Here is a 23900-nt window from a genome sequence, read left to right as displayed (position 1 = left end):
TAACATTGATGTGTATGTTTACCTGTTAGCTTTATGTGTCTGTAAGCTTGATGTATATGTTTACCCTGTTAGCTTTATGTGTCTGTTAGCTTTATGTGTCTGTAACATTGATGTGTATGTTTACCTGTTAGCTTTATGTGTCTGTAACATTGATGTGTATGTTTACCTGTTAGCTTTATGTGTCTGTAACATTGATGTGTATGTTTACTTGTTAGCTTCATGTGTCTGTTAGCTTGTTAAAAGTTGATAATAAAAACAATTGATTTGGGAATTGCATATTTCTTTTTTATTCAGTATGGATGCAGTACAATATTCTAAAACATTTTTTTTTATTTTTTTATTTACTTCATATAACATATAATATATAATAAAATGTCCTTCAATGACTTAACAGGTAAAAATTTGAAAATATTTTCTGTACAATGTAATTAAATAGCATACATAAAAAAGGAAAACATTCTAAAAACATTGGGTGTGACACAAGTTGATAAGAATGGAAGTAAACAAATGAATACAACTACTCATCTAAATGGTATAAGTAAGACTACTAATAAATCATGAATCCGTAGTTGCTGTCTTTTAACCAACCATTTAAGCAGGATTTCTGGAAATCCTTGGAATTTTGGAAAAGGTACTTGAATGTTTCAATGCTCTGCTCAGCCACCCACACACACACACACACACACACACACACACAAACACACACATACACACACACCCACACACACACACACATACATTCAGACACCTCTAAGGATGAACCAGGTGTCCTTCACTCTAGGGGTTAAATGTTCTGACCCTGTGTTTCTTCTGTTGCTCACGTGTATATCTGAGGAAAGTATTAAACCAAGGAAAGTGTATACCTGGTCAAAGTGTATCTGGGGGAAGTGTTGAACCGTGGAAAGTGTTTAACTGTGGAATGTGTTTAACTGAGGAATGTGTTTAACTGTGGAAAGTGTGTATCTGGGGAAAGTGTGTATCTGGGGATAGAGTGTATTCCTCCATTTACATACACAGTCCAAACAATATTAAGTAGGTGGATAGTAAAACAAGACTAGGTACAAGATTAGCCCACAGGGATAGTAAAGCTAACATGTTTCTGAGATCATCCAAGCTGACTTTTTATCTTATTTTATCAGGTAATAGAGGGAAAGAATGATTCCATGTTTCATATTGTTGGATCTGGGATTTGAATCAGAAACGTTTCATTTAGATTAGATTAGATTCAACTTTATTGTTATTGAACAGTGCATGTACAGTACAACGGAATGCAGTTAGCATCTACTGGCCTATTACCGACCAGCTGGCTAATCTAACACCCTGTGTAAATGTTTATGTGTACGAGGTTGCCACAAAAACAGTAAAACCTGACAAATCAGTGCCCACAAGGTAAAATGTGATTTCTGGTTCAGCGGTTTAGAGTGAAACATAAAACTGTAAAGTGTTATTAGGGTTCGGCTGAGGCGTTGGCACTATTTTAAGGTTAGGCATGAAGATTAGGTAATTAATTAATGGTTAGGATTGGGTTAACTGTATGGGAGACATGACTTTCTGGGTTTCTGGTCCCCTCAATTAGAGAAAAACAAATGCATGTGTTCGATCCCTGTCTGTGTACCTAGACCCCTCAAAGATAGTAAAACCTGAACAGTAGGTCCCCACAGTCTTTCTTTGGCAAGTTGTGTGTGTGTGTGTGTTTGTGGTAATAACACAGATCAGAAGCATGATGTCATTTGCTTTTTAATGACCAATCATCAGTCATGTGACTTGAGCATGATTTCAAGTGGAGCCAACCAACAGCCAATGATTTAATCAGCCCAATGACCACATTCCTCCTGTAGTTATAGGCTGCTTGGTGTGAGTGTGTGTATGTGTGTATGTGTGTATGTGTGTATGTGCGGTTTCAGTAGTTGCGGCACTGTAACTGCAACGCGGCAGTCCCAGAAGCGGCCAGCAGGTGGGGTAATTGGGCGAGGCACTCAAAGACATCTCTGACACCTTGCTACGTCTAATGAACATGCCTAAATAAAACGGTGCGTGTGTGTCTGTGTGCTGATGCGTGTGTGCGACCGTGCGTGCGTATGTGTAATTAACTCCGTGTGGACCATATGCGAGGCAGGCCTTCGTCTGGATAATCCTAGTTAAGAGATTAGCGAGGGTGGATTGAGAGACAGAAAGAGAGAGGGTGATGAAGTCCGAGAGACAGTACAGCCTCTGGGATCTTCCTTCTCCACAATACGCCACTAAAACAGACTCTGGACTCTCTCTAATAGTTTCTCGATGGTCCTTACGCCTTGGGAGATCGTTCACAAACACCTCTTTAAGACACTCTTAGAGTTTACGACCGGAACGACTCCGTAAACCCCCCCGAGGTCCTCTCTGGATCAGTGTCGCCGGGGGAACACACCTTCTGGAGAGATGACCGGCCTCCTGGCCTGTGACCACAGCTGATCGGACGGGAGCGAGAGGCGAGAGGGAGGATGGACTGCCTGTCCCCCGACGCAGTGGGAGGAGTGGGGGTGGGGGTGGGGCGTGGATGCTGGATGGGTGGATACAGTGAGGACGAGGACGAGCTTCTCCCTCTGGAGAGATGCCCCAAAGAAGTCCGGAAGGTTCCGGCCCTGCAGCCAAAGAGCGAGGGCAGCCTGAGGCGTCGCCTGCTCACCTCCAAGATCCACCAGCAGCGAGACGCCCTGTGGGCCCCCAGGCCCCTTGCCCAGGGGCCACAGGACAGCAAAGACCTTCAGAGGCCCCTACCCAGGCAGGGATACCCCTACCCCCAGGGCTCTCAGGGACACACACAGGGGTACTCCCATTCCCTGGCCCATCTGAGGAGGACCAGCTACTCTCCCCCAACGCCCAACCAACATCCTGGGTTCAGCTTCCCCCCAACATCCCCTACACCCTCAGGAGCAGGGAGCTACACCCAAACTGGCCCCTGTGGTTATTCCAACTTTGGACCCTCAGTGTACACACTCCCAGGAACAGGACTCCCAGGCTACTCTCTCTCCTGCCCAGGGTACTGTAACCCTGCCTACAACACAAGCCCCAGCAGTAGCCCACGAGCAGGAGCCCACACCCCGGCCCACAGGCCCAGCTTCTCGTACCCCCACTATGGTTATTCCCCTCAGGGGTTGGCCTACGGCGCCAACTCCTCGCCCCTGGAACCTGGCCACATCTCCAACCTGGGGTTGGCCACCGAGGCCCAGCCCGGCCTCTCCTCTCGAAGAAAGAGTTTCTCCTGTCTCAACCTGCTCCGAAAGCGCAGCTCCAAGGCCCGCAAGATGCCCTCCCCGCACACGCCCCTCCTTCACGCACAGCAGCGCCCACACTGGAGAGGTAACATGCTCAGGGGGGTTTTTATGGAACTGTTTCCTTTTAGTGCAACAATGTGATTCAGAAATAAATGTGCTGTGCTTTCACGTAGGAGTGGATGAATTGAAGTAGGAGTGGATGAAGTAAAATGTAGGAATGTTTGAATGAACTCTACCCAACCTGGCTAAGTTTGTGGGAATGAAGTAGTCCAGATTTGCTTTGACACAGCCATGCCTAGCGTGTTAGCGCTTTCTTTCTCTTTCTTCTCTTTCTCTCACTGTGACTGCATCTCTCTCTCTCTCACTCTGTCTGACTTTTTGTCTTTGTCTGTCTTTCGGTACTCTCATGTCCCAGGGGGATTGTTCTCCCGTAATTACAGAGTATGTTTTTCTACCCCGTTCTTTCCACTTTCCCTCTTCCCCTCCTTTATCGTTCTCTGGGGGAGGGTCAGGGCCAGATTTGGGCAATTTGGCATGTCTAGAGAAGGAGGGAAAGACTAGGGGTTAGAAAGGATCGGGGTGATCCAAGGTGGCACCTGTAGAGAGGGGAGAAGAGGCTGCTTAATGTGGGTAAGTAGGTACTGTAAGTCTGTAGGCTGTTGACACAATGCTGTATGTGTGTCACACATACTTACGCTCATCTTTCTATCCTAGTGGGGACCTGAGACTTAATCCTGACCCAGAAATCCATGTTCTATATTTCCTAACCCTAAACCTAACCCGGAACCAAACCTTACTTGCTCTTCCAACTGACCAACAAAGGGCCACAACCTAATGCAGTGTGTGGCTACCCTTCTGAAATAACAACTCAATACAACCTTATGTTATTAAGAAACACATGCGCATGCATTCACACACACACACACACACACGCACACACAAATACACCCCGCTAGAGAGATTAGGTGTGTGAAGCCATAGGTTTATTCGCTGATAACCGGAAACAGTGTTAATTCTGAGTAATGAGGTTAGTGAGAAACAGGCTTTGGACTCCAACAACTGTTGCCGGTCATATACACTCAATCTGTCGGCTAGCACTACAGACCTGTTAGACACCAGCATCTGCACAGAGACACTGCACATGCTAGCAATGCTAAATTTTTACAGGTTTTCATGAAGATAATGACAGTTATGTCAATGCCTGTACCAAAATGTTATGATGCCGCTAGTAATAATAACTCCCATGACAATAATATTGATGATGCTAGAAATGCTAACACCTATGTCAATAAGAATGAGGATGCTCGTAATGCTAACTCGTATGGCATTAATTATGATGATGCTAGTCAAAACAATGTGTGGTTGCTAACAGTACTGCTTGCTCCCTGACAGTTCACGCTGCCCCACACTGTGCTCCATAACGATTCTGTTAGCAATGCTAACTTGCATATATGTGTCTCCTAATGTTTATGGCGATGACTAGCTTTCCCACAAAAAACAGTCGACTCTGTCGCCTTCACCAGGTAATGGTTCATGTGGTCCTGATTAATCATGACCCAGGAATTCCTTGAATGGTTTGATTCCTCATGACGTGGCACTGAGCAACCAAACATCTGCCACATGGAGGCTGGTAAGACAACACTTAACTGTTCACAGAATAACTGTAATACAGCCCAAAACTCTGCTCATCTCCATACAACTAGATAGCATAGCAAACAATCTAATAACCGAGAGATACTTTCAACTATTCTGTCCCTGCATATCGTCAAGCCACAGTGACCTCATTAGACCAGTAGATCTACTAAAAGCATTAGAGTGACTCTGATGCCAGTAGGCCTGGTTTTAAAGGTCATGGTATCTAACAATATGACATTCTATTGTTGGTTTATACATTCAGAAGCTTTAAAAAAAAAAAAAATCACATTCACCTTGTCCCAGTAAGTGAACACATTTATAACATGATTAAAACTGGTGGCCTAGTTGCAGGAACTAGAACACTGAATCTTGGCTGGCGGTGTGTGTGTGTGTGGGTTGTGTGTAATGCAGTATCTGAAGATGTCCTTGATCACCTGAGCTCTACACACATGAAGGGCAAATATATTGGACACATGCCAAAAGAAAAATCAACCAGTATCATTTGTGTGTGTGTGTGTGTGTGATTGGGGTCTGAGCTAAATCAAAGGTTTATTTTCTGTCCCCTAGCCAGAACATTGTCACTGCAGCAAAATCAGAACAGTCTAACTGAGCTAAGTCACTATCTAGATGCTTTCATCTACTCTCTTCCTCAGAAGTGTGTGTGTGTGTGCGTGTGTGTGTGAAGGGGAGTAAGGTCCCCATGGTGATTAGATAAGTTGCATATTCAGATGAAAAAAAATCCATCTCTGGAAGAAACGGGTAAGGAGAGAGGAGTAGAGAGAGGAGTGAGAGGGATACATATTAGTGGTAATCACTGATCTGTATTGAACTGCTAGAGTTCCAAACACAGTTAAGCCCCAAACTGCTTTACTCCACTGTAAAACAAGGGGTCTGCTTTACTCCACTGTAAAACAAGGGGTCTGCTTTACTCCACTGTAAAACAAGGGGTCTGCTTTACTCCACTGTAAAACAAGGGGTCTGCTTTACTCCACTGTAAAACAAGGGGTCTGCTTTACTCCACTGTAAAACAAGGGGTCTGCTTTACTCCACTGTAAAACAAGGGGTCGGCTTTACTCAAGTGTAAAATAAGGGGTCTGCTTTACTCCATTGTAAAACAAGGGGTCTGCTTTACTCCACTGTAAAACAAGGGGTCTGCTTTACTCCACTGTAAAACAAGGGGTCTGCTTTACTCCACTGTAAAACAAGGGGTCTGCTTTACTCCACTGTAAAACAAGGGGTCTGCTTTACTCCAGTGTAAAACAAGGGGTCTGCTTTACTCCACTGTAAAACAAGGGGTCTGCTTTACTCCAGTGTAAAACAAGGGGTCTGCTTTACTCCACTGTAAAACAAGGGGTCTGCTTTACTCCACTGTAAAACAAGGGGTCTGCTTTACTCCAGTGTAAAACAAGGGGTTTGCTTTACTGCACTGTAAAACAAGGGGTCTGCTTTACTCCAGTGTAAAATAAGGGGTCTGCTTTACTCCACTGTAAAACAAGGGGTCTGCTTTACTCCAGTGTAAAACAAGGGGCGCGTGCTTGCATGTGTGCCTGAATTTCTGTGTGTGAAGCTGGGAGGGCTGTGAGTCCCAAAGGAAGAGAAATGAACAAATGGTTGGAGGGAGGGAGGAGCTGCAGGGTGTTAATGTTGTAGCACTGCCTGTTTCTTTTCCCAGCTCATCCTCCTCTGCTCTCCTCATTCTTTCGTCATGCCACACCTCTAATGGAGTAGAGACCAGGAGTTATTTTATCTATCGCCGGGGAGGGATTGCACACACTATCATACCAACACACACCAACACACACCAACACACACACCTCAGCTTCAGCCATGGTGTTCATCGGTTTTGCTCTGAAATCTGTCCTCAAGTACTTCAACAGGAACGGCAGAGGTAAGAGACAGCTGTGCGATTATTTTCTGCCTGCGGTGTGTGTGTGTATGTGTTGTGTGTGAGAGTGTTTTCTGTGTAACAGTGTGTGTGTGTGTGTGCGCGTGCGTGGGTGGTGGGTACCATATTTTATGCAATGTGTAGATTTGAATCTGAATTGGTGAACTCGGCAACGTGTGACCAAACTGTGTCAGAGCCATGTCAGAGTTGTGTCAGCGCTGTGTCAGAACTGTGTCAGAGCCATGTCAGAGTTGTGTCAGTGCTGTGTCAAAGCTGTGTCAGAACTGTGTCAGAGCCATGTCAGAGTTGTGTCAGCGCTGTGTCAGAACTGTGTCAGAGCCATGTCAGAGTTGTGTCAGTGCTGTGTCAAAGCTGTGTCAGAACTGTGTCAGAGCCATGTCAGAGTTGTGTCAGCGCTGTGTCAGAACTGTGTCAGAGCCATGTCAGAGTTGTGTCAGTGCTGTGTCAAAGCTGTGTCAGAACTGTGTCAGAGCCATGTCAGAGTTGTGTCAGCGCTGTGTCAGAACTGTGTCAGAACTGCGTCCAGCGGTCCAGCAGCAGCTGAGAGGACGTCAGGGGCATGAGGTGCTGGAGGTGTGCTGGAGGTGTGCTGGAGGTGTGCTGGAGGTGTGCTGGAGGTGTGCTGGAGGTGTGCAGGCGTCAGCATCACCTTTATTCTCCATTCCCTGGAGGGTATTTGGTGTAATGCTGCTGATGGTGGTTGTCAACCACAGGATACTAAACTACACCAAGCAGACATACATTTATATACCTGTGGGTGATGGCTACAGTATAGGATCTCAGTGGATGTTCAGTATAATGCACTGTATGTCATTTACCGTTGAAAGAGCCATTCACATCATTGCAGCATGTCTGTTCCAGTGCGGTGTAGTGCAGCTGTTTGGTTTGGAGGTGTGAAGGTGTGTGTGAGTGTGCACTGGTCTGTGTGTGACAGCAAGGTGCACACGGCCCTGATGCTCAGTGCAGTGTTTCTCCAGGTCACCTTGACTTGTGCAGGGAAGAGAGAGGAGTTCGAGAAATAGGAACGTGTGTGTGTGTGTGTGTGTTTGTGTGTGAAGGAGGCTTGATGAAAGGTGGGAAATGGGAAAAGAGAAGTGCCACCGTGAAAATCTTGCCTGAGACTGTAGACTCTTGGACCAGTTTTACTACCTGCTTTAGCATCAACTTTAATGTCCATTTAGTAAAGGTTTCATACCCTCCTGGACATTGTCACCGGATGATTTTACAGAGCGTTTGCGCTGATTGACAGTTTAGCCAAGGACAATGCATAAGACCTCCAGCCAGGACAAGCAGACCGAAGCTTTGCATTCAATACCCAAGCATCTTTGACATTGCATCCACTGATCCGCATAAGCGTCGCCTGGTGTGTCTCTGCCTGGGTCATACTTTTGCAGCCCTTCTTAGTCACACCTTTTTGTTAATTCTTCTGCCAGCAGTCCAGTTGTGTCGTGTTCCTGTGACCGTTAACGTCTGAAATCAATATCTGTGTTGACCCATAAGTTGAAAGACCCATTGTGTCCAAGCCAGGTGTTACCGTTTTATTAGGATGGGGATGGTATGCCATTATGGGGAAAACCGATGCCTGTCCCAAAGGGTGACTGAACATTAACGTTGCAAGCGGCTGATTCCTCCAACGCTGCCACACAAATATCTGCATGGGCAAAGCCGGGGAGTCGTCAGAGTTCACTGACTTGTGATGCAAAGTGGCAGAGCATCCCGGAATGCACATGACATCTCCCCGGTCAGCCAATGAGCAGTCCTGGTCCGGTGGTGTTGTCCTGACACCATTCCTGGCTTCTTCCAAACATTGTCCTCCCATTTGTCCTGACTTCATCGAAAAGCAGAGGGCTACCTAGATATTCCCCTTACAGCTAAGCTAGCAAGGAGGTGTTTTTCTTAGAGCTGAATTGTATTGGGTAGGCAGGGCTAGATCTGATGCCTCTGGTAGAAGAGAAGCTACAGTAGCTAGTTCTTTAGTCCAAAGGGTGAACTACAGAGCCAGTCTTAGCCCCACTCTCCCTACAGGGCTAGTTTCAGCCCCTCAGTCCATAAGCCTAAGGAACATGGATGTTTTGTGGCAGACCAGCTGCAAGATACTGAGCTAAATTGGCGAAATACTATAATTTCCTTGATACTATTGGCACACTGTAAATCTAGGATGAGGAGTTGGTAGCAAAGCTCCGCTGGTGTCTAAGTCTGAACGGCACCTACAGGGAGGTCTTGAAGGGAATGTGTGACCTATAGGGAGGTCCTGAAGGGAATGTGTGACCTATAGGGAGGTCCTGAAGGGAATGTGTGACCTATAGGGAGGTCCTGAAGGGAATGTGTGCCCTATAGGGAGGTCCTGAAGGGAATGTGTGACCTATAGGGAGGTCCTGAAGGGAATGTGTGACCTATAGGGAGGTCCTGAAGGGAATGTGGGACCTATAGGGAGGTCCTGAAGGGAATGTGTGACCTATAGGGAGGTCCTGAAGGGAATGTGTGACCTATAGGGAGGTCCTGAAGGGAATGTGTGACCTATAGGGAGGTCCTGAAGGGAATGTGTGCCATGGCCAACTTGATCCTGCCTATGGCACGGGGGAAAAGCATGGTATAGTGACAGTGGTGATTCAGAGGGTTGATTGGGGCAGGTATTCGAGCTTTGGCGAGCTGGGCATCGCCTAACGTTTGTCAGGTTCCTTTGCCTTCAATGTGCTGTGGAGTTTGGGGATTTTACTCTTTAAAGAGTGTTTCTGTTCTTGCAAAATGAGTGAGGACTCTTCTGTCCATGCCTCAAGAGGAAGCGTGTTCCAGCACTGTGGTGAAAGGATGGGGAAGAGTTTTGACTGGCCTGAACAGGAGCTGACCTCTTGTAGGGGTGGGTGGCTGAAGAGACCAGATGTGACATAACCTGAAGGCGTTAGTAATTCTGATTATCTCTTATAGGTGATTAATTGTAACAGGATGTTTTTTTTGGGGGGGGGGGGTAACTGTACAAAGCAGGTGTAAATTAAATGCCGAACTAGATTTTCAATTAAACCACCCTGCTTTGAACACCTTAATTCACCCTGCTCTATTTCTTAATTCTGGTCTCTTCTTTGCTCATACACACACACACAGATATTGGTTGTAATATCCAAGTTAGGACAGGCAATTTAGTACCATCCATTAAAAATACTCCCTAAGCATAAGCTTACCTTTGATAACCTAACTTTGAAACTAAATCTAATCCTTAATACCTAATGTTAACCCTAATTCTAACCCTAAAACTAACCCTGACCCTAAACTTAGCCCCAAGTCAGATAAAGCCAAATGTCCTCATGTCACATGATTTTCCTTGTTTCACTATTGTGCTTAGTAGTAACGCACACGCATAGACAGACACACACACACACACACACACAAACACACAGTTAAACACATTTTTGTTTTTAATAGTTCCTACATACAATGTTATTATTCATTTTTTGAGGGAAAATATTTATCCCCACCCTCTCTCTCCCTCTCTCTGTCATTATCTCTATCTTTCTGTTATTTTTTCTGACTCTCTAGCTGTCGGTCTGGATGAGGACAGGAAATGGTCAGTACACTACTCATCCCAGAAGCCTCAGCAGGAAACACGGCTCACCTTTAAGGATGACCTGCACATTGATCTCAGAGGTAAGAGGTCAGCGTGTACATCAGAGGGTTCCAGGTGAGGTTTCTTAGCGGTTCCAGGTGAGGTTTCATAGCGGCTCCAGGTGAGGTTTCTTAGCAGTTCCAGGTCAGGTTTCTTAGAGGTTCCTGGGGAGGTTTCTTAGCGGTTCCAGGTGAGGTTTCTTAGCGGCTCCAGGTGAGGTTTCTTAGCAGTTCCAGGTGAGGGACGTGAACCATGTCGTTGTTGCCCACTCTTGTTCACATGGCTGAAAAACGCCTAGATTCATGCCTTGGTCCACGCATTTGACTGGCAGTGAATGAGTCACAAGACTGTTGATGGACTAATGATAGACGGTGGCGACACCCTCCGGAGGTTTGGCTCATACTAACGTCCACCCAATGGGTTTAAGTCCTTGACCGGGAGTGAACGCAGGCAGAAACACTTCAGGCAGACAAGTGGAGACTGAATTAGCTGCGGTTTAAACAGAGGACTGATTAGAGATTAGTGAACTATTTCCAACACGCTCAGTCACCAGACTGATTCAGTATTTGGGTTAGTATAAAGCCGTAGGCCAGAAGCCGTTTTAAGAGTAAATTCAGAATGTCAACATTTAGTTGCATCATAGGATACATGTATCTGGCCTGTACATAGAGACAGGTTCACTGGTAAGAGACGTTTCTCTGCCTCAATACTGTGCCTCTTCGCAGCTAACACTCAGTAGGTTTAGGAAGAGTTGCATCCTCTGAACCGCATCTTAGCCAGGCTGTTCCGCTACTTAACAAAATGCTTGCTCAACCAGGAAGTACTCGCCGACATCCACAGTTCACGCCCGGAGGAGAATGCATTCAAATAGTACAACTAAGCGTTCAGCCGCCCGATTTACCACAAGGAATCACACAAACATGAAAGGCAACTTCATCTGACACCAATTCCAGAACGTGCAATGCCATATTTCACCACACTGTGTTATACCGCATGCCATCAGGGTTCACCCATGATTGGTCACACAAAATGCCGCAGCACAGTGTCACGGGTATGGGTGAAATAGACACAACGTGCTTATTAGAAAAGGTATATTTTCTTGCATTTCAACCAGGTACTGTATAGGGCAGAGCTTGCATTGCAAAGGTCCTAGCTTCATAAAACCCTGTTCTTACTTCAAGTCTTAACCTTGACCCTTACTTAATATTAATTACATGGATTTGTACTTTCAGGGTATATCTGAAAGATATATATTTTTTTTAAACTACTAGAGATGTCTTCCTTCAGCGCAGATTTCAGAAGATATTTCCTGTACACAAAGAAAAAAACTATTTTTATCTAATTGGTCTAATAACCAATTCCCAAAAACCTGTGATGTGTGCATGTGTGTGTGTGTACGTGTGTGTGTGTGCATGGGCGTGTGTGTGTGTACGTGTGTGCGCATGTGTACGTGTGTGAGTGTGCGTGGGCGTGTGTGTATGTGTCTGTGTGTGCTTGGGCATGTGTGTGCACGTGCGTGGGCATGTGTGTGCGCGTATGTACGTGTGTGTGTGTGTGTGCGTGGGCGTGTGTGTGTATGTGTTTGCGTGTGTGTGTACGTGCGTGTGGGTGTGTGTAAATTGACCATACGGTGCCGTTCTGAGCTCTCCGGACAGGTTGTCGCCATAGCAGCATGTGGTCAGTGTCAAGGTAGCCCAACACTTCCTGCTCCCTCCTGTGTGTGTGGGGGTGTGTGTGTGTGTGTGGGTGTGTGTGTGTGTGTGGGTGTGTGTGTGTGTGTGGGTGTGTGTGTGTGTGTGTGTGTGGGTTTGTGTGAAATGGTGATGACAGGTCAACTGAAAAACATTCTATCTGCCCCTCTCTTTCTCACACTCTTTCTCTCCATCTCGCTACCAATTTTTTTTTCCAGAACCCGATTTCTCTCTCGCTCTCTGTCTCCCTCTCTATCATGTTGAATGTAGGTCATTGTCTTGGTTTTGCAAGGAGTGAATACATCACAGTCTGAGATAGCCATCTAGCTATCATTGCTGTTATACTCAGGAGGTTCTGTTTAAATAGCTTGTATAGTATGTGTGTGTGTGTGCGCTTGTAGTGTGTTTGTGTGCTTGGCATGTGTGTGTGTTTCTCCTGATGTCAGCAGCTGCAGTGAAGGAGAATGCTGCAGAAAGGATGAGCTAATTACTGATCGAGAGAGTGAGATAGTGTGATAGAGAGTGAGAGAGAGTGTGTGATAGAGAGTGAGAGAGAGTGTGTGATAGAGAGTGAGAGAGAGTGTGTGATAGAGAGTGAGAGAGAGAGTGAGATAGAGTGTGTGATAGAGTGTGAGATAGCGTTTGTGATAGAGAGTGAGAGAGAGTGTGTGACAGTGAGAAGGGAGGGGGAGAAAGGAATGCTGTTGTTTGGACACAGAGTTCACACACACACACACACACACACACACACTTTTCTCACACACACACACACACACTCTCTCCCTCACACACACACATGCACACACACACACACACACACACTTTCTCTCTCTCTCTCTCTCTCACACACACACGCAGACACACACACACGCATCCTCTCATACTGATATGACAGCTCTAATGCTGTCCGACCTCCAACACTGCTGGAACACAGTTGTATTTATGTCAGCTACTCAAGGGCTTGGATGTGATTGAATATAAGCTTTTTCTAACTATCTAAATTATGTTTATTTTACATGTACATTCATGATTTATTGTCCTTTATGAGGAGTAAATTGTGCATTTGTGTGTGTGTGTGTGTGTGTGTGTGTGTGTGTGTGTGTGTGTGCGTGCGTGGATGCGTGTGTGTTCCAGAATGTGACAGGAATCAAAGAAACGATGGATATGGCAGTTCACATTACTTCTCCCAAAACCCTGCCTACCTCAGCCCTAGCCTATCAGAGGGCAGGCTTCATAATGAGAAAGACAGCAAGGACCAAAGCTGGAAAAAGGTAAAAAGAATAAAAACATGTGCACACACAGACACACACATTCACACATATCGACAAGTCCCATTTTGTTGTTAAAAGTTCATAAGACCTCAAGAGAACTTAATCTCACAACCTTATCAATAAAACGTAATAAAAACACAGTTAGATCCCAATTTATTCTAAATCACAACCACATAACGAGCCTGTGACAACATGATCACATGTTAATAATAACCTCATCACATTGTCATCTCAACCTTATTACATCTGAATCACAATCACAATCTCGTATTAATGTATTCTCGAATCACTTGCATGCACACACGTCACTCACCTAATCACAACTTAATAACTAACTCATCAGCTTCATCCACAACTTAATCGCAACCCAAACCCACCCAGGGCAGGTAAACATCTCGGGACACGGGGCCCCTCATCATGTGTGAGTGGGTGTGTGATATAAGTCTAATCCTTCCTGTAATGTCCAGCCTGGTGCTCAACATCAGTTGGTTAGTATTACAGTGGGGCTGTTCCTCTCCCAAGACTGTTTCGGGTTAACCCTAAACTGGCACACCGTATTCAATTAGGCACTGGCTTAACTCATTTAATCAGATTTGTCAGTTGGGTCAGAGGGCAGAAGCAAAATGTTGAAATGCCTGGGGCCTGAGGGGAGATTAGACAGATCCAGCTGCTCTGTTTACACATTACAGTATTTGAATCGTCCCAAATGGATGACCTGTAGATGTTTTGATAAGAATGCTTTTTGCTAAGATAAGGATTCGGTCCAAAGTCATTAGATCACAAACTGAAAGATTGTTGACAGGTAATGAACATCTTCAAAACATCTCTATGGAACATCCAAAAAAGTGTTAGATAATGTAATTCTGAGTTAACCCAACACGGCCCACTACTGGTGATACAGAGATACAATTACTGGAAGTTATTATGTGTTATGTGACTCACTGACATCTGCTGGGAGTACAGGGGTACTACGGTCTGTCCATTAACCGGGAGGCTGAGCTTACTGCAGAGCCCTCTTTTAATGTGCTTTCCATCTTCACAATTTTCTCTTTCTTCTTTCTCTTTCTCTACTCCTCTGCTTTTCTCTTCTTTTTCCATTTTACTGCCTCTACTTTCTTGTCTTTTTTCTCCCTTCCTCTTCTCCTCGCTCCCTCTGTTCTCCGCCCCTGCTTCTCCAATCTCAGAGGTCTAAGCTGCTGGACTATCTGTATCAGTCTTGCTTCTCCGTCTGCTGGAGGAGAAAGGTACCACAAGCCCCATTAGGGCTGATCTGAGGCGGTAGTTAACACCATAGCCTTAGATCCTGAATCATAGATAGCATAGATCCTGAAGGGACTATGAGTCAATAGTGAATTTAGCTTGTGGCTAAAAAAGACCGCTACCACTCACTGGGCTCCGTTGTGGTTAGCTTGTGCTAGTAGCTAGCTTGTGTTAGTTTACTGGGGTGTAGGATGGCAGAACTCCAGTAATTCAACAACATTTCCTAGGTTTTCTGGAGATCCTGGTTAGACGATTCCAGATTTCAGGAAAACCTTTGAATTTGTCTAAATATTCCAACATGGTTCTGCCTTACTTTGTTTTCCGACCGGGGGATTGTGGGGACTGCGGTATTAATGACGTAAAGGAGTCCCTCCTGCCTCTTCTTTCTCCACCAGTCAACAGCGTCATCGCCAGACGAGGACTGTTTGGCCTTTTCGTTCCGGCCACCACCCAGCCCCCCGCCTAACTGTTACCGAAACATTAACGACACGGTTAACGGCTGTGATGTCACAGCTAACGGCTGTGATCTCACAGTTGGGGAGGATGCAGAGTGGATTAAGACCCTCCCCCTGCCGACGCCAGAGGAAAAGATGAGGCAGCAGGCTTTGGCTATCGGCGCTGAAGTGGTACCCATTAACATCACCGGTAAGTACACATTCACACACGCACGCACACACACACACACACACACACAAATCCAATGGAAAGCATAAGAGGACTGACAGATATCCAGAAATCTGTGTGTGTGTCACCGTTCAGGTGAGAGTTTCGAGCGTCAGGCAAGTTTCCGGCGAGCGTTAGCCAACACAGACACTCTGAGTCGGCGACCCCGGAACAAACTCACACGCCGCAAGACCATCACCGGAATACCTGATGACATCACCAGAATTCCGGGTATGTCTCTCCTGCTCCATTCTGCTTCAGCTGTCACCCCGTATCATGGCGTGTGTCAATATACCAAAAATCCCCAAATATATGTTATTGCCGGTTACCAACACGGTTAAAGCAGTAAGAAGTGACGCGATGTCATAACCGTGGTATACAGTCTCATATACCATGGCTTTCAGACAATCAGCACTCTGGATTTAAAGCACCGTGTTTATAATTGGAAATAAGTGTGTTTGTATATGTGTGTGTGTGATTGTGTGCCAGTACCTGTCTTTGCTGTGAAAACCTCTCTCCCTTTCTTCTCTGTTCTTCCCCCACCACCTCCTCCTTCTCTCCTCCCTCCTCGACAGAAAGCCAGCCGGTTGAGGGCTGTGGAGGGTCAGTGGTCCTCCCCGGTCAGTACTCCACCGTAGGACGGACCGGCAGTGTCCACACGGCCATGCGGCAATGCCCTCTCACACAGTCACACACACCCTCAAACACCCCAGAGGCGGACCCGACGGAGGAGGAGAAAAACAGGGAGGAGAACCAGAGGGTCGTGAAGGCGTCGGTGCGTCGGATCAGAGCGCAGAGAGGACAGGGAATCTCCTCCCTGATGGCCTCTCTCACCCCGACCCTCACCCCTAACCCCTCCCTGATGCCTCAAACCCAAGCGCCCCCCTCCCTCAGTCTCCCCTGCTCCCCCTCCGAGGCAGGTGTTTCTCTGGAGGGTGACGATGGAGGAGAGGGCCTCCGTAGCCTCCTCCATCAAGACACCACGTCCTCCCTGGGCTCTGAGAGCAGCTGCCTCAGCTCCCCCTACGGCACACTCTGTGACGCTGAATCCTGCTCTACGGTGAGTCCCAGAATTAGGGCCGGAACGTTCTCGGTTTACAGAAATATTGAGGTTTGGAAAACCTTTGTGATCTGGCAGAAATCTCCCAAATCCTCTTACCTTGTAATTCTGGAGAAAAGAAAACATAGCCTGGATGTGTAACGCACTGTTCACTGACCACACGTACTAACTGTGCTTTTGTTATTCTGTGCTTATGTTATTCTGTTTATCATGTCTGGGTTCACTCCAGGAACAAGACCTCCAGAGCCATTCCGAGGAGGGTTGGAAAAGCAGATCCCAGTGTCAGAGCACCTCCCTGGTCGACGACTGGAGCTACGAACCCCTCCTGCCTTCCAGCCATTCCTCCCCTCTTCATCCAATTTCCTCCCCGTCTTCGACCGACTGCAGCTCCCTCTGCTCTGAGAACACAGACAGCACCAGGCACTCCCCTTTGCAGCGGCTGAAGTCACACAGCCACGGCTGCATTTCGGTCGATTACGCCACCGGCAGCAATGACTCTGCCCATTGTAACCCGGACCACGACGGGCTCAGTAGCGGCAGCCTGTCGCACAGCATCTCCCTGAGGAAGTCCAAGAAGCCCCCGCCCCCTCCCACCCGCTCCACGTCGCTTTGCCGTGATCCCAGCCGGGGGAAACCGCCACGCTCCAGCTTCAACCGTGCCTCCGGCCGTCCTGAGGACGGAGATGATGCGGTGCTCAGGAGTCCCCAGACTCCCTGTCTGGTTCCCCTCTCTCCTACGGTGTCTCCTGGCCTGTTTGGGGACCCTTGGGTTCCTCGCTGTAGCAGCCTCAGCAGCCTGGGCAAGGGGGTCAAGGGTGGTGCCGACACCAGCAGGCAGATCCCTCACTTCCACAGCTTCCACCATCAGCCCAGCCCCGGTGAAGACCAGGACCACCCGGCCTGCCCCAACTCCCAGCAGCCTCTCAGCCTGCCGCCTGTGACTCGCTCAGCCAGCATTGGTGGGGTGAGCATGCCCACGAGGCCGACCTCAGGTCATCGGGTGGTCGCCGCCGCGTGGAGACACCAGAGCCCGGCCTCTTCCGCCTCCAGCGGATACTCCAGCCAGTGCAACACCCCAACCACCTCCTCACCCCGAACGCCATCCTCACCCCTGACGTCCTCCTCCTCCCTCCCCCTCACCGCCTCGTCCGCCCTTCCCCACACCACCTACTCCTCGCTCCCCAGAACACGTTCAAAGAAAGACTCACCAAAACCCCCCGTCCCAGAGAGAAAGTCCTCCCTCCTCTCCTCGCCTTCCTCGTCCTTTTCCTCCACCTCATCCCTCTCTTCCTTCACCTCCTCTGATTCTGTCAGAAATCCCCCTCTTCCGCCTTCTACTCCCCTGCCCTGCTCCAGCGCACCTCCTCCTCTACCTCCGCCCTACCAATCCCTCCCTCAGCAACAGTCCCTCCACTCTCCACCTCCTCATCCCGTTCTTCCCACTCTTCCGCCACCATCTTATACATATGCATTGCAACATGCTCAGCCTCAACCGTTTGTCTTCCCTGACGCACCCGACAATCTTGAGGTGACAGGATTCCCCCCGCCTCCTTCCCCTGAGCTTGCAGAGGAATCAGACCTGTCAATCAGTTGCCCTCCCCCTCCTCCTCCGCCACCTCCCCCTTACACCCACACCCCTCCGAGTCACTCCCAAGTCCAGAGCATCTCCAGAGTGAGCTTGCGGCAGCCCCCCCGACCCCTGATCACAACCCAGGCGCTGCAGAGAGTCACACTGCGCTCAGTAAAAAGGGCACAAGAGCTAGCCCCACTGGTGCTACCTAGCATTGTGCTAACCAACCCTATATCCGCTGATGTTGAGCAGAGCTTAGATTGCACTGATACTATGCTAACCAGCATTATTCCAACTGATGCTCTGTCAACTAATTATGAAACAATGAGTGTTGACAATGAGTGTTCTATGCTAAATGATATCATGCTAACCAGCGTCAAGGAGAGAGTGAGAGGCATACATGCCTTGCAAGCCAGTTCTGTGTCAGATAGTGTGGAGGGGATTGACACCATCATTACCGAAGCTGAGGCCATAACAGCTGGGGCAGTTCTGCCAATTTGCCAAAAGACCAATGAAACGAATGACTCCCCGCCAGCGGAGGCTGCAATTAGATATGAAAACAATGGCGCTATGCTGATAGAAGACGAGATGTCAGCAGAGACATTGTCAGGGTCGTGCCGTCCCTACACTGCCTTGATCACTGCCTGGCAGACTGACGCAACCACAGAGGAGACTGGAAGGAAAGATTCAAGCCCACAGATAACTAGAACTCTGAAGAAGCCTAACACGCTAGACAAACCTAGAGTGCTTGAGAAGCTTGGGATGCCAGAGATGTCTAAAACTGCTGAGAAGCCTGTTGTTCTCCCTAGACCACTTGTTTTCACACTGAAAGAGGTGGTTCTCAGCTCTAGTCCGCCTCCTGAGAACAGAGAACCAGTACCGCAGAACATCGAGTCCATGCTTCAGAAGGAAACTTCTCCCCGCTTGACTAGCGGTCAGTCTGAGTACTCAAGGAAGGCTGACACACCCACACACTCACCTGCTTCCCCCTCATCCTCCCCACAAAGACAGAAGCCTCCCGCCACCCTGCAGAAGCCCAAACGTTCCTTTATTATGAAGGGGACAACCAAGCCCCAGGCTGAGTCTCACCCAGTGAATGAGTTACCCATACAGAGGACAACCAAGCCCCAGGCTGAGTCTCACCCAGTGAATGAGTTACCCATACAGAGGACAACCAAGCCCCAGGCTGAGTCTCACCCAATGAATGAGTTACCCATACAGAGGACAACCAAGCCCCAGACTGAGTCTCACCCAAAGCTTGAGTTACCCAAACAAAGGACAACCAAGACAAAGGCGGAGTCTCAGCCAGAGCCAGAGTTACCCACACAGAGGACAACCAAGCCCAAGACAGAGTCTCAGACTTTCTACCATTCAAAGTATTATGTACCAGAGCTACCACCAAAGCCCTGTCTTCCAAAGCCCCACCAGCAATCCTGTCGTCCAGAGTTCCCCCAGAAATCCGGTCCTCCAGAGCCCAAGCAGGAGTCCTGTTTTACAGAGCCCAAGCAAGAGTCCTGTTTTACAGAGCCCAAGCAAGAGTCCTGTTTTACAGAGACCAAGCAGGAGTCCTGTTTTACAGAGACCAAGCAGGAGTCCTGTTTTACAGAGACCAAACAGGAGTCCTGTTTTACAGAGCCCAAGCAGGAGTCCTGTTTTACAGAGCCCAAGCAAGAGTCCTGTTTTACAGAGACCAAGCAGGAGTCCTGTTTTACAGAGACCAAGCAGGGGTCCTGTTTTAAAGAGTCCAACCAGGAGTCCCTTTTTACAGAACCCAAGCAGGGGTCTTGTTTTAAAGAGCCCAAGCAGGAGTCCTGTTTTAAGGAGCCCAAGCAGGAGTCCTGTTTTAAGGAGCCCAAGCCGGAGTTCTGTTTTACAGAGCCCAAGCAGGAGTCCAGTCTTCCAGAGTCCCAGCTGGAGTCCAGTACTTTGAAGGCTAAGGCAGACATACCTCCAGGACATACTCAGCGTGTGCAAGTATCATACGCAGAGCTGGAGACCTCAGAACTACATGAGATCTGGGTGATGCAAAAGAACGAAGAGGACTTGACAGACTGGATTCGGGAGACGGGCACGCTGAACCAGAGGAGGGGAGAGGAAGAAGAGGGTGACGAAGAGGAGAGGGGAGCGACGGAGGATGAGGACAGCAGTGATTCTGGAAGCTTCCTTCTGGAAGAGCGGAGAGACTCTCTGAGCAGTGATCTGTCCACTGACAGCCTGAAAGAGGAGCTTCTACTCCCAAACAGTCTCATCCATGAGGAAGTAATCAGCATGAGGGAGGAGGTTTGTGGCCTTGACACAGATGGCGTCAGCAGCTCCACAGGGTCCCTGAGCTCCAGACAAGATAATCGTAAGCTATTGATCCTTCTCTCTCGTTTTTCCCTCAATGTACCCCTCAATGTTTACCTCGCTCTTTCCCTCTACCCTTCTACTGACACAAAAATCTTGTCCTTCGTTGTACGACTTCTACCTCCCCATCCTCTGGGTGGAAGATGACAGCACGATTCCCACTCAAAGTTTTGTCCATACCTGCTCAAAGCCGTTGTTTGTTGTGAGAGTTTGTCTGAAGTCAACACACATTTTTTTTCCAACGTGCGAGGCCATTGTTACCAGACCTTGTGCTGTTGCCTGACAAGACCTGGCAACCCAACACTAATGCTGTCTTACTCTCACCACACCCCCATTGCTCTGCCTTAACCTCATCAAACCTGTATCTTTCTCTCGCAGGTGACATTACTTCAGTGATGGTAACACCAGCAAGGCCACGAACTACAGAGGACCTATTTGCTGCCATTCACAGGTATGTAATGAATGCACTGAGACTACATCTACAACTGTTGAATGTCCACATTTCTCAAACCTGGTCAACAATCCTGATCATTTCATGTGAATCTTTTTTTTGCACTGCATTTTTTTTTATTATTATTAAAAGAAGTCTGTCTGCGTCTCTCTGTAGCATTGCATTCTGGGAAGGCACACAGGTTTGAACACCCATGTGTGGGCATGGTATTGTCTACAGGTAACACCTATTGGCTGGAGCCAGATGTTAGTTGCAGGATTATCCCATAGTCCAGTTCTTTGATTGGTATTGTTTAAAACTAGGTCCTATGATGAAGTGTGATATTGTAGCTAGTCCCTGTGTGGTAAAACATGACGTTATAGCTAGTCCCTGTATGGTGAAACATGATGTTGTAGCTAGTCCCTGTGTGGTAAAACATGATGTTGTAGCTAGTCCCTGTATGGTAAAACATGATGTTGTAGCTAGTCGCTGTGTGGTGAAACATGATATTGTAGCTAGTCCCTGTATGGTAAAACATGATGTTGTAGCTACTCCTTGTGTGGTGAAACATGATGTTATAGCTAGTCCCTGTGTGGTAAAACATGATGTTGTAGCTAGTCTCTGTGTGGTGAAACATGATGTTATAACTAGTCCTTGTGTGGTAAAACACGATGTTGTAGCTAGTCCTTGTGTGGTGAAACATGATGTTATAGCTAGTCTCTGTGTGGTGAAACATGATGTTATAACTAGTCCTTGTATGGTGAAACATGAGGTTAAAGCTAGTCCCTGAGTGATGTAACATGAGGTTATAACTAAACTCTGTGTAATGAAATATGAGATTATAAATAGTCCACTAATATTATGGCTATTAGTGATTCATTATTGATGATACAGCTCATTTGCTATACAATGAAAATATGGTTAGTAAAAAATTATATTGACTTGACAGAAATAGCTTAGAACACTGAAATACCTGAAATAGTTGGGAATACGGAAATAGTTGAGAACACAGAAAAAGGCTAAAAACACTGCAATAGCAATGAACAAGCACACTGTTATCTGCAAATCCTATGAATACAGACAATACAGAGTTGATAGGTTTAATAACGTTTAGCCTGCTACATGCTTAAGGTGTCAAGATATTTGTCTCATAAGCAGGCTTTGGCCAGCTTTTGGCCATTCAGTACTGTATTTCAGTGGTTCCCTGGTTTGGTGGTTCACTGATTCTGTATCTCTGGTTCAGGGGGTCAGTGGTAGTTGGAGGACTATTCGTAGTGTAAATGTTAATTCTCTCTCTTCCTCCGTCCTTTTGTATTACCTCCTCCTTCCCTCAGGTCAAAGAGGAAAGTTTTGGGTCGCAGGAAGTCTGTGGAGGAACCATGCCCTGTCTTCCCTATTTCCTCTTCCTCACATCCAGTGACCTCTACAGACCCTGGCTCGACCCCTCCAAGACCTCTCGAGGTAATCGGGTTCAGAAGTACGAGTCGTAGGTCGGGGGTCCGTAGCAGCAGTGACGGCTTCAAGGCTCTGCTGCTGAAGAAAGGAAGTCGCCGCGACCCTGCCACTCGTATTTCTGCAGCCGAGAGACTCCGCAGTACCGCCCCGAGACACCAGGGGGCGCCAGCACCACAGAACCAGAGCTCACAGAGCGAGACCCAGTCAGAAGCACACATGCCTCTTGTGGTGGAGCCACACGCTCGTGCACACGAGGCATCTCCACACACACCTCAACCCTCTCCACTAAACGCACACAAACCTTACGCTACTCCACACGCAGACCTGGTGTGTGCAGACAAGCCCCCGTACAGACACAGACGTGGGAGAAAGGCGGAGTGGTCACCTGCTGAGCTCCTGTTCCCACCCTCCTCACCCACCCTCTGGAGCTGGCGGCCTCCCCGCTCCCCGACTCCCCCCTGCTCGGCCAGCCGGCGCTTCGCCTCCCGCAGCCGACTACTCAGCAGCCCGATGACTGCAATCTCAGAATGGGATGGGGAGGAGGACGACGATTCAACGGGGGGCAAGGCGCCGGCCAAGACCACGCAGTTGGCTGGTGGTTCCTACGAGGCGTTTGAATTGGTCAGTCTTACTGATGGACAGGACAGGGCTACCAATGGCAGTCTTGATTGGCTGGACAGAAGGACAACGAATATCAATAACATGCTGTTCTCCTTTCCCTTCGCTCTCTCCCTGGAAAGCAGTGGGTAGAGCACCAGACAAGCAACTGACGGTCCTCCTCATACCCAGACCAAATGCACACATATGGGGGTTTATATTTCCTAAAGATGGGGGGCATTGTTGGAAGACAATAACTACCGTTCAGCTAGTACTGTACAGAATGACTGTCTCCGTTCGTAGATTGGGCAACATAAGTGTTGCTTCAGTTTTGTTACTAGTTTCAGGAAATTCAGATTACAAAGTTATACTCAAAATGTTTATTAGAAATGTATTGTGCTGTTTCAGTTGCCAAGGCAAAAAGTTCCCTCTAAGTAATGCTGTAGCAGGAAATGTGTCTGAGAATGTCTCCTTGATTGTGATTGGTTTGTTGTTTGAAAATGAGGATTGTTATCTGAAGAATGTAATCATCTTATGTAGTCCTATACGCATTTCAAATCAAACACATTAATTCTCTTTAAATCCTCATTTAGTTCAAATCATTTTATTTTGATAAAATTATTGTGTAAATAATATAGTACATCATTTACTGTACCTTGCATTTTCATCTCATTTCTATAAAATAACTGAAGTCCTTATATTACTGTACCTTAAAACCTGTACTTCATACATTTTCTAACAGTTGTTCTGGGTATAGGTATTTTTTTAGTGTATTTATTTGACAATTGTGAAAATCAAACATGTTATCTATGGTGCTAGATAAGGAGATAGGGCTTAAAGGTTAGATTTTATAGGTCAGGGGTCATGGAGAAAATAGATTTTCTATGGCATATATAACACATATTTTGAGGTATGAAGTGAGGTGGAAAGAGAGAGAGCCAGAGAAAGAGAGGTAACCAGAAATAGAGAATAGAGGGACAGAGACTCAGGTAGGGGATAGTGGTTTTGGGGGAGACAGTGATCGGGTGAGTGAACGATCGTGAAATGTGAGGTGAAGGATGTAGCACACTGAGAATCAGACAGTCAGGGATAGAGTCATAGAGGGAGATAGTGTCAGAGAAAGTCATTGAGAGAGTCAGATGGCGAGAGAGAGCGAGTCAGAGGGAG

General features: G+C 47.3%; 1 protein-coding gene across 5 annotated transcripts; it reads left to right on the top strand.

Annotated features, from left to right (window-relative positions):
* Positions 1 to 489: 489 nt before the first annotated feature.
* nhsl1a (NHS-like 1a) lies at positions 490 to 23900 on the top strand. Of its 5 annotated transcripts, none has more exons than XM_029125575.2 (11): positions 490 to 3336; positions 10324 to 10431; positions 13216 to 13352; positions 14537 to 14596; positions 15008 to 15257; positions 15372 to 15506; positions 15851 to 16335; positions 16565 to 20252; positions 20630 to 20702; positions 20859 to 20921; positions 22016 to 22124. In XM_029125575.2, the coding sequence occupies exons 1-10, from the start codon at positions 2478 to 2480 to the stop codon at positions 20887 to 20889; spliced, it is 5826 nt and encodes a 1941-aa protein (XP_028981408.2). In that variant the 5' UTR covers positions 490 to 2477; the 3' UTR covers positions 20890 to 20921; positions 22016 to 22124. The 5 variants fall into 5 exon arrangements, with proteins under 5 accessions (XP_028981408.2, XP_034153305.1, XP_034153306.1 ...); XM_034297414.1 differs by lacking the exon at positions 20859 to 20921 and having other exon boundaries at positions 492 to 3336; positions 16565 to 18982; positions 19037 to 20252; positions 22016 to 23900; XM_034297415.1 differs by lacking the exon at positions 20859 to 20921 and having other exon boundaries at positions 492 to 3336; positions 16565 to 19182; positions 19237 to 20252; positions 22016 to 23900.

This window comes from Esox lucius, chromosome 15 (assembly GCF_011004845.1).
Source record: "Esox lucius isolate fEsoLuc1 chromosome 15, fEsoLuc1.pri, whole genome shotgun sequence".
NCBI classification, from domain to species: Eukaryota; Metazoa; Chordata; class Actinopteri; order Esociformes; family Esocidae; genus Esox; species Esox lucius.
Note: the sequence above shows the minus strand (reverse complement) of the source record. Positions and strands in the feature narration are given on the sequence as shown.

Coding starts and splice junctions, on each gene's coding strand:
- nhsl1a (XM_013137591.4), top strand. CDS start 2,478: ATGGACTGCCTGTCCCCCGACGCAGTGGGAGGAGTGGGGGTGGGGGTG. Junction 3,337..10,323: donor GCAGCGCCCACACTGGAGAG/GTAACATGCTCA, acceptor CTGACTCTCTAG/CTGTCGGTCTGGATGAGGAC. Junction 13,353..14,536: donor AGGACCAAAGCTGGAAAAAG/GTAAAAAGAATA, acceptor CTCCAATCTCAG/AGGTCTAAGCTGCTGGACTA.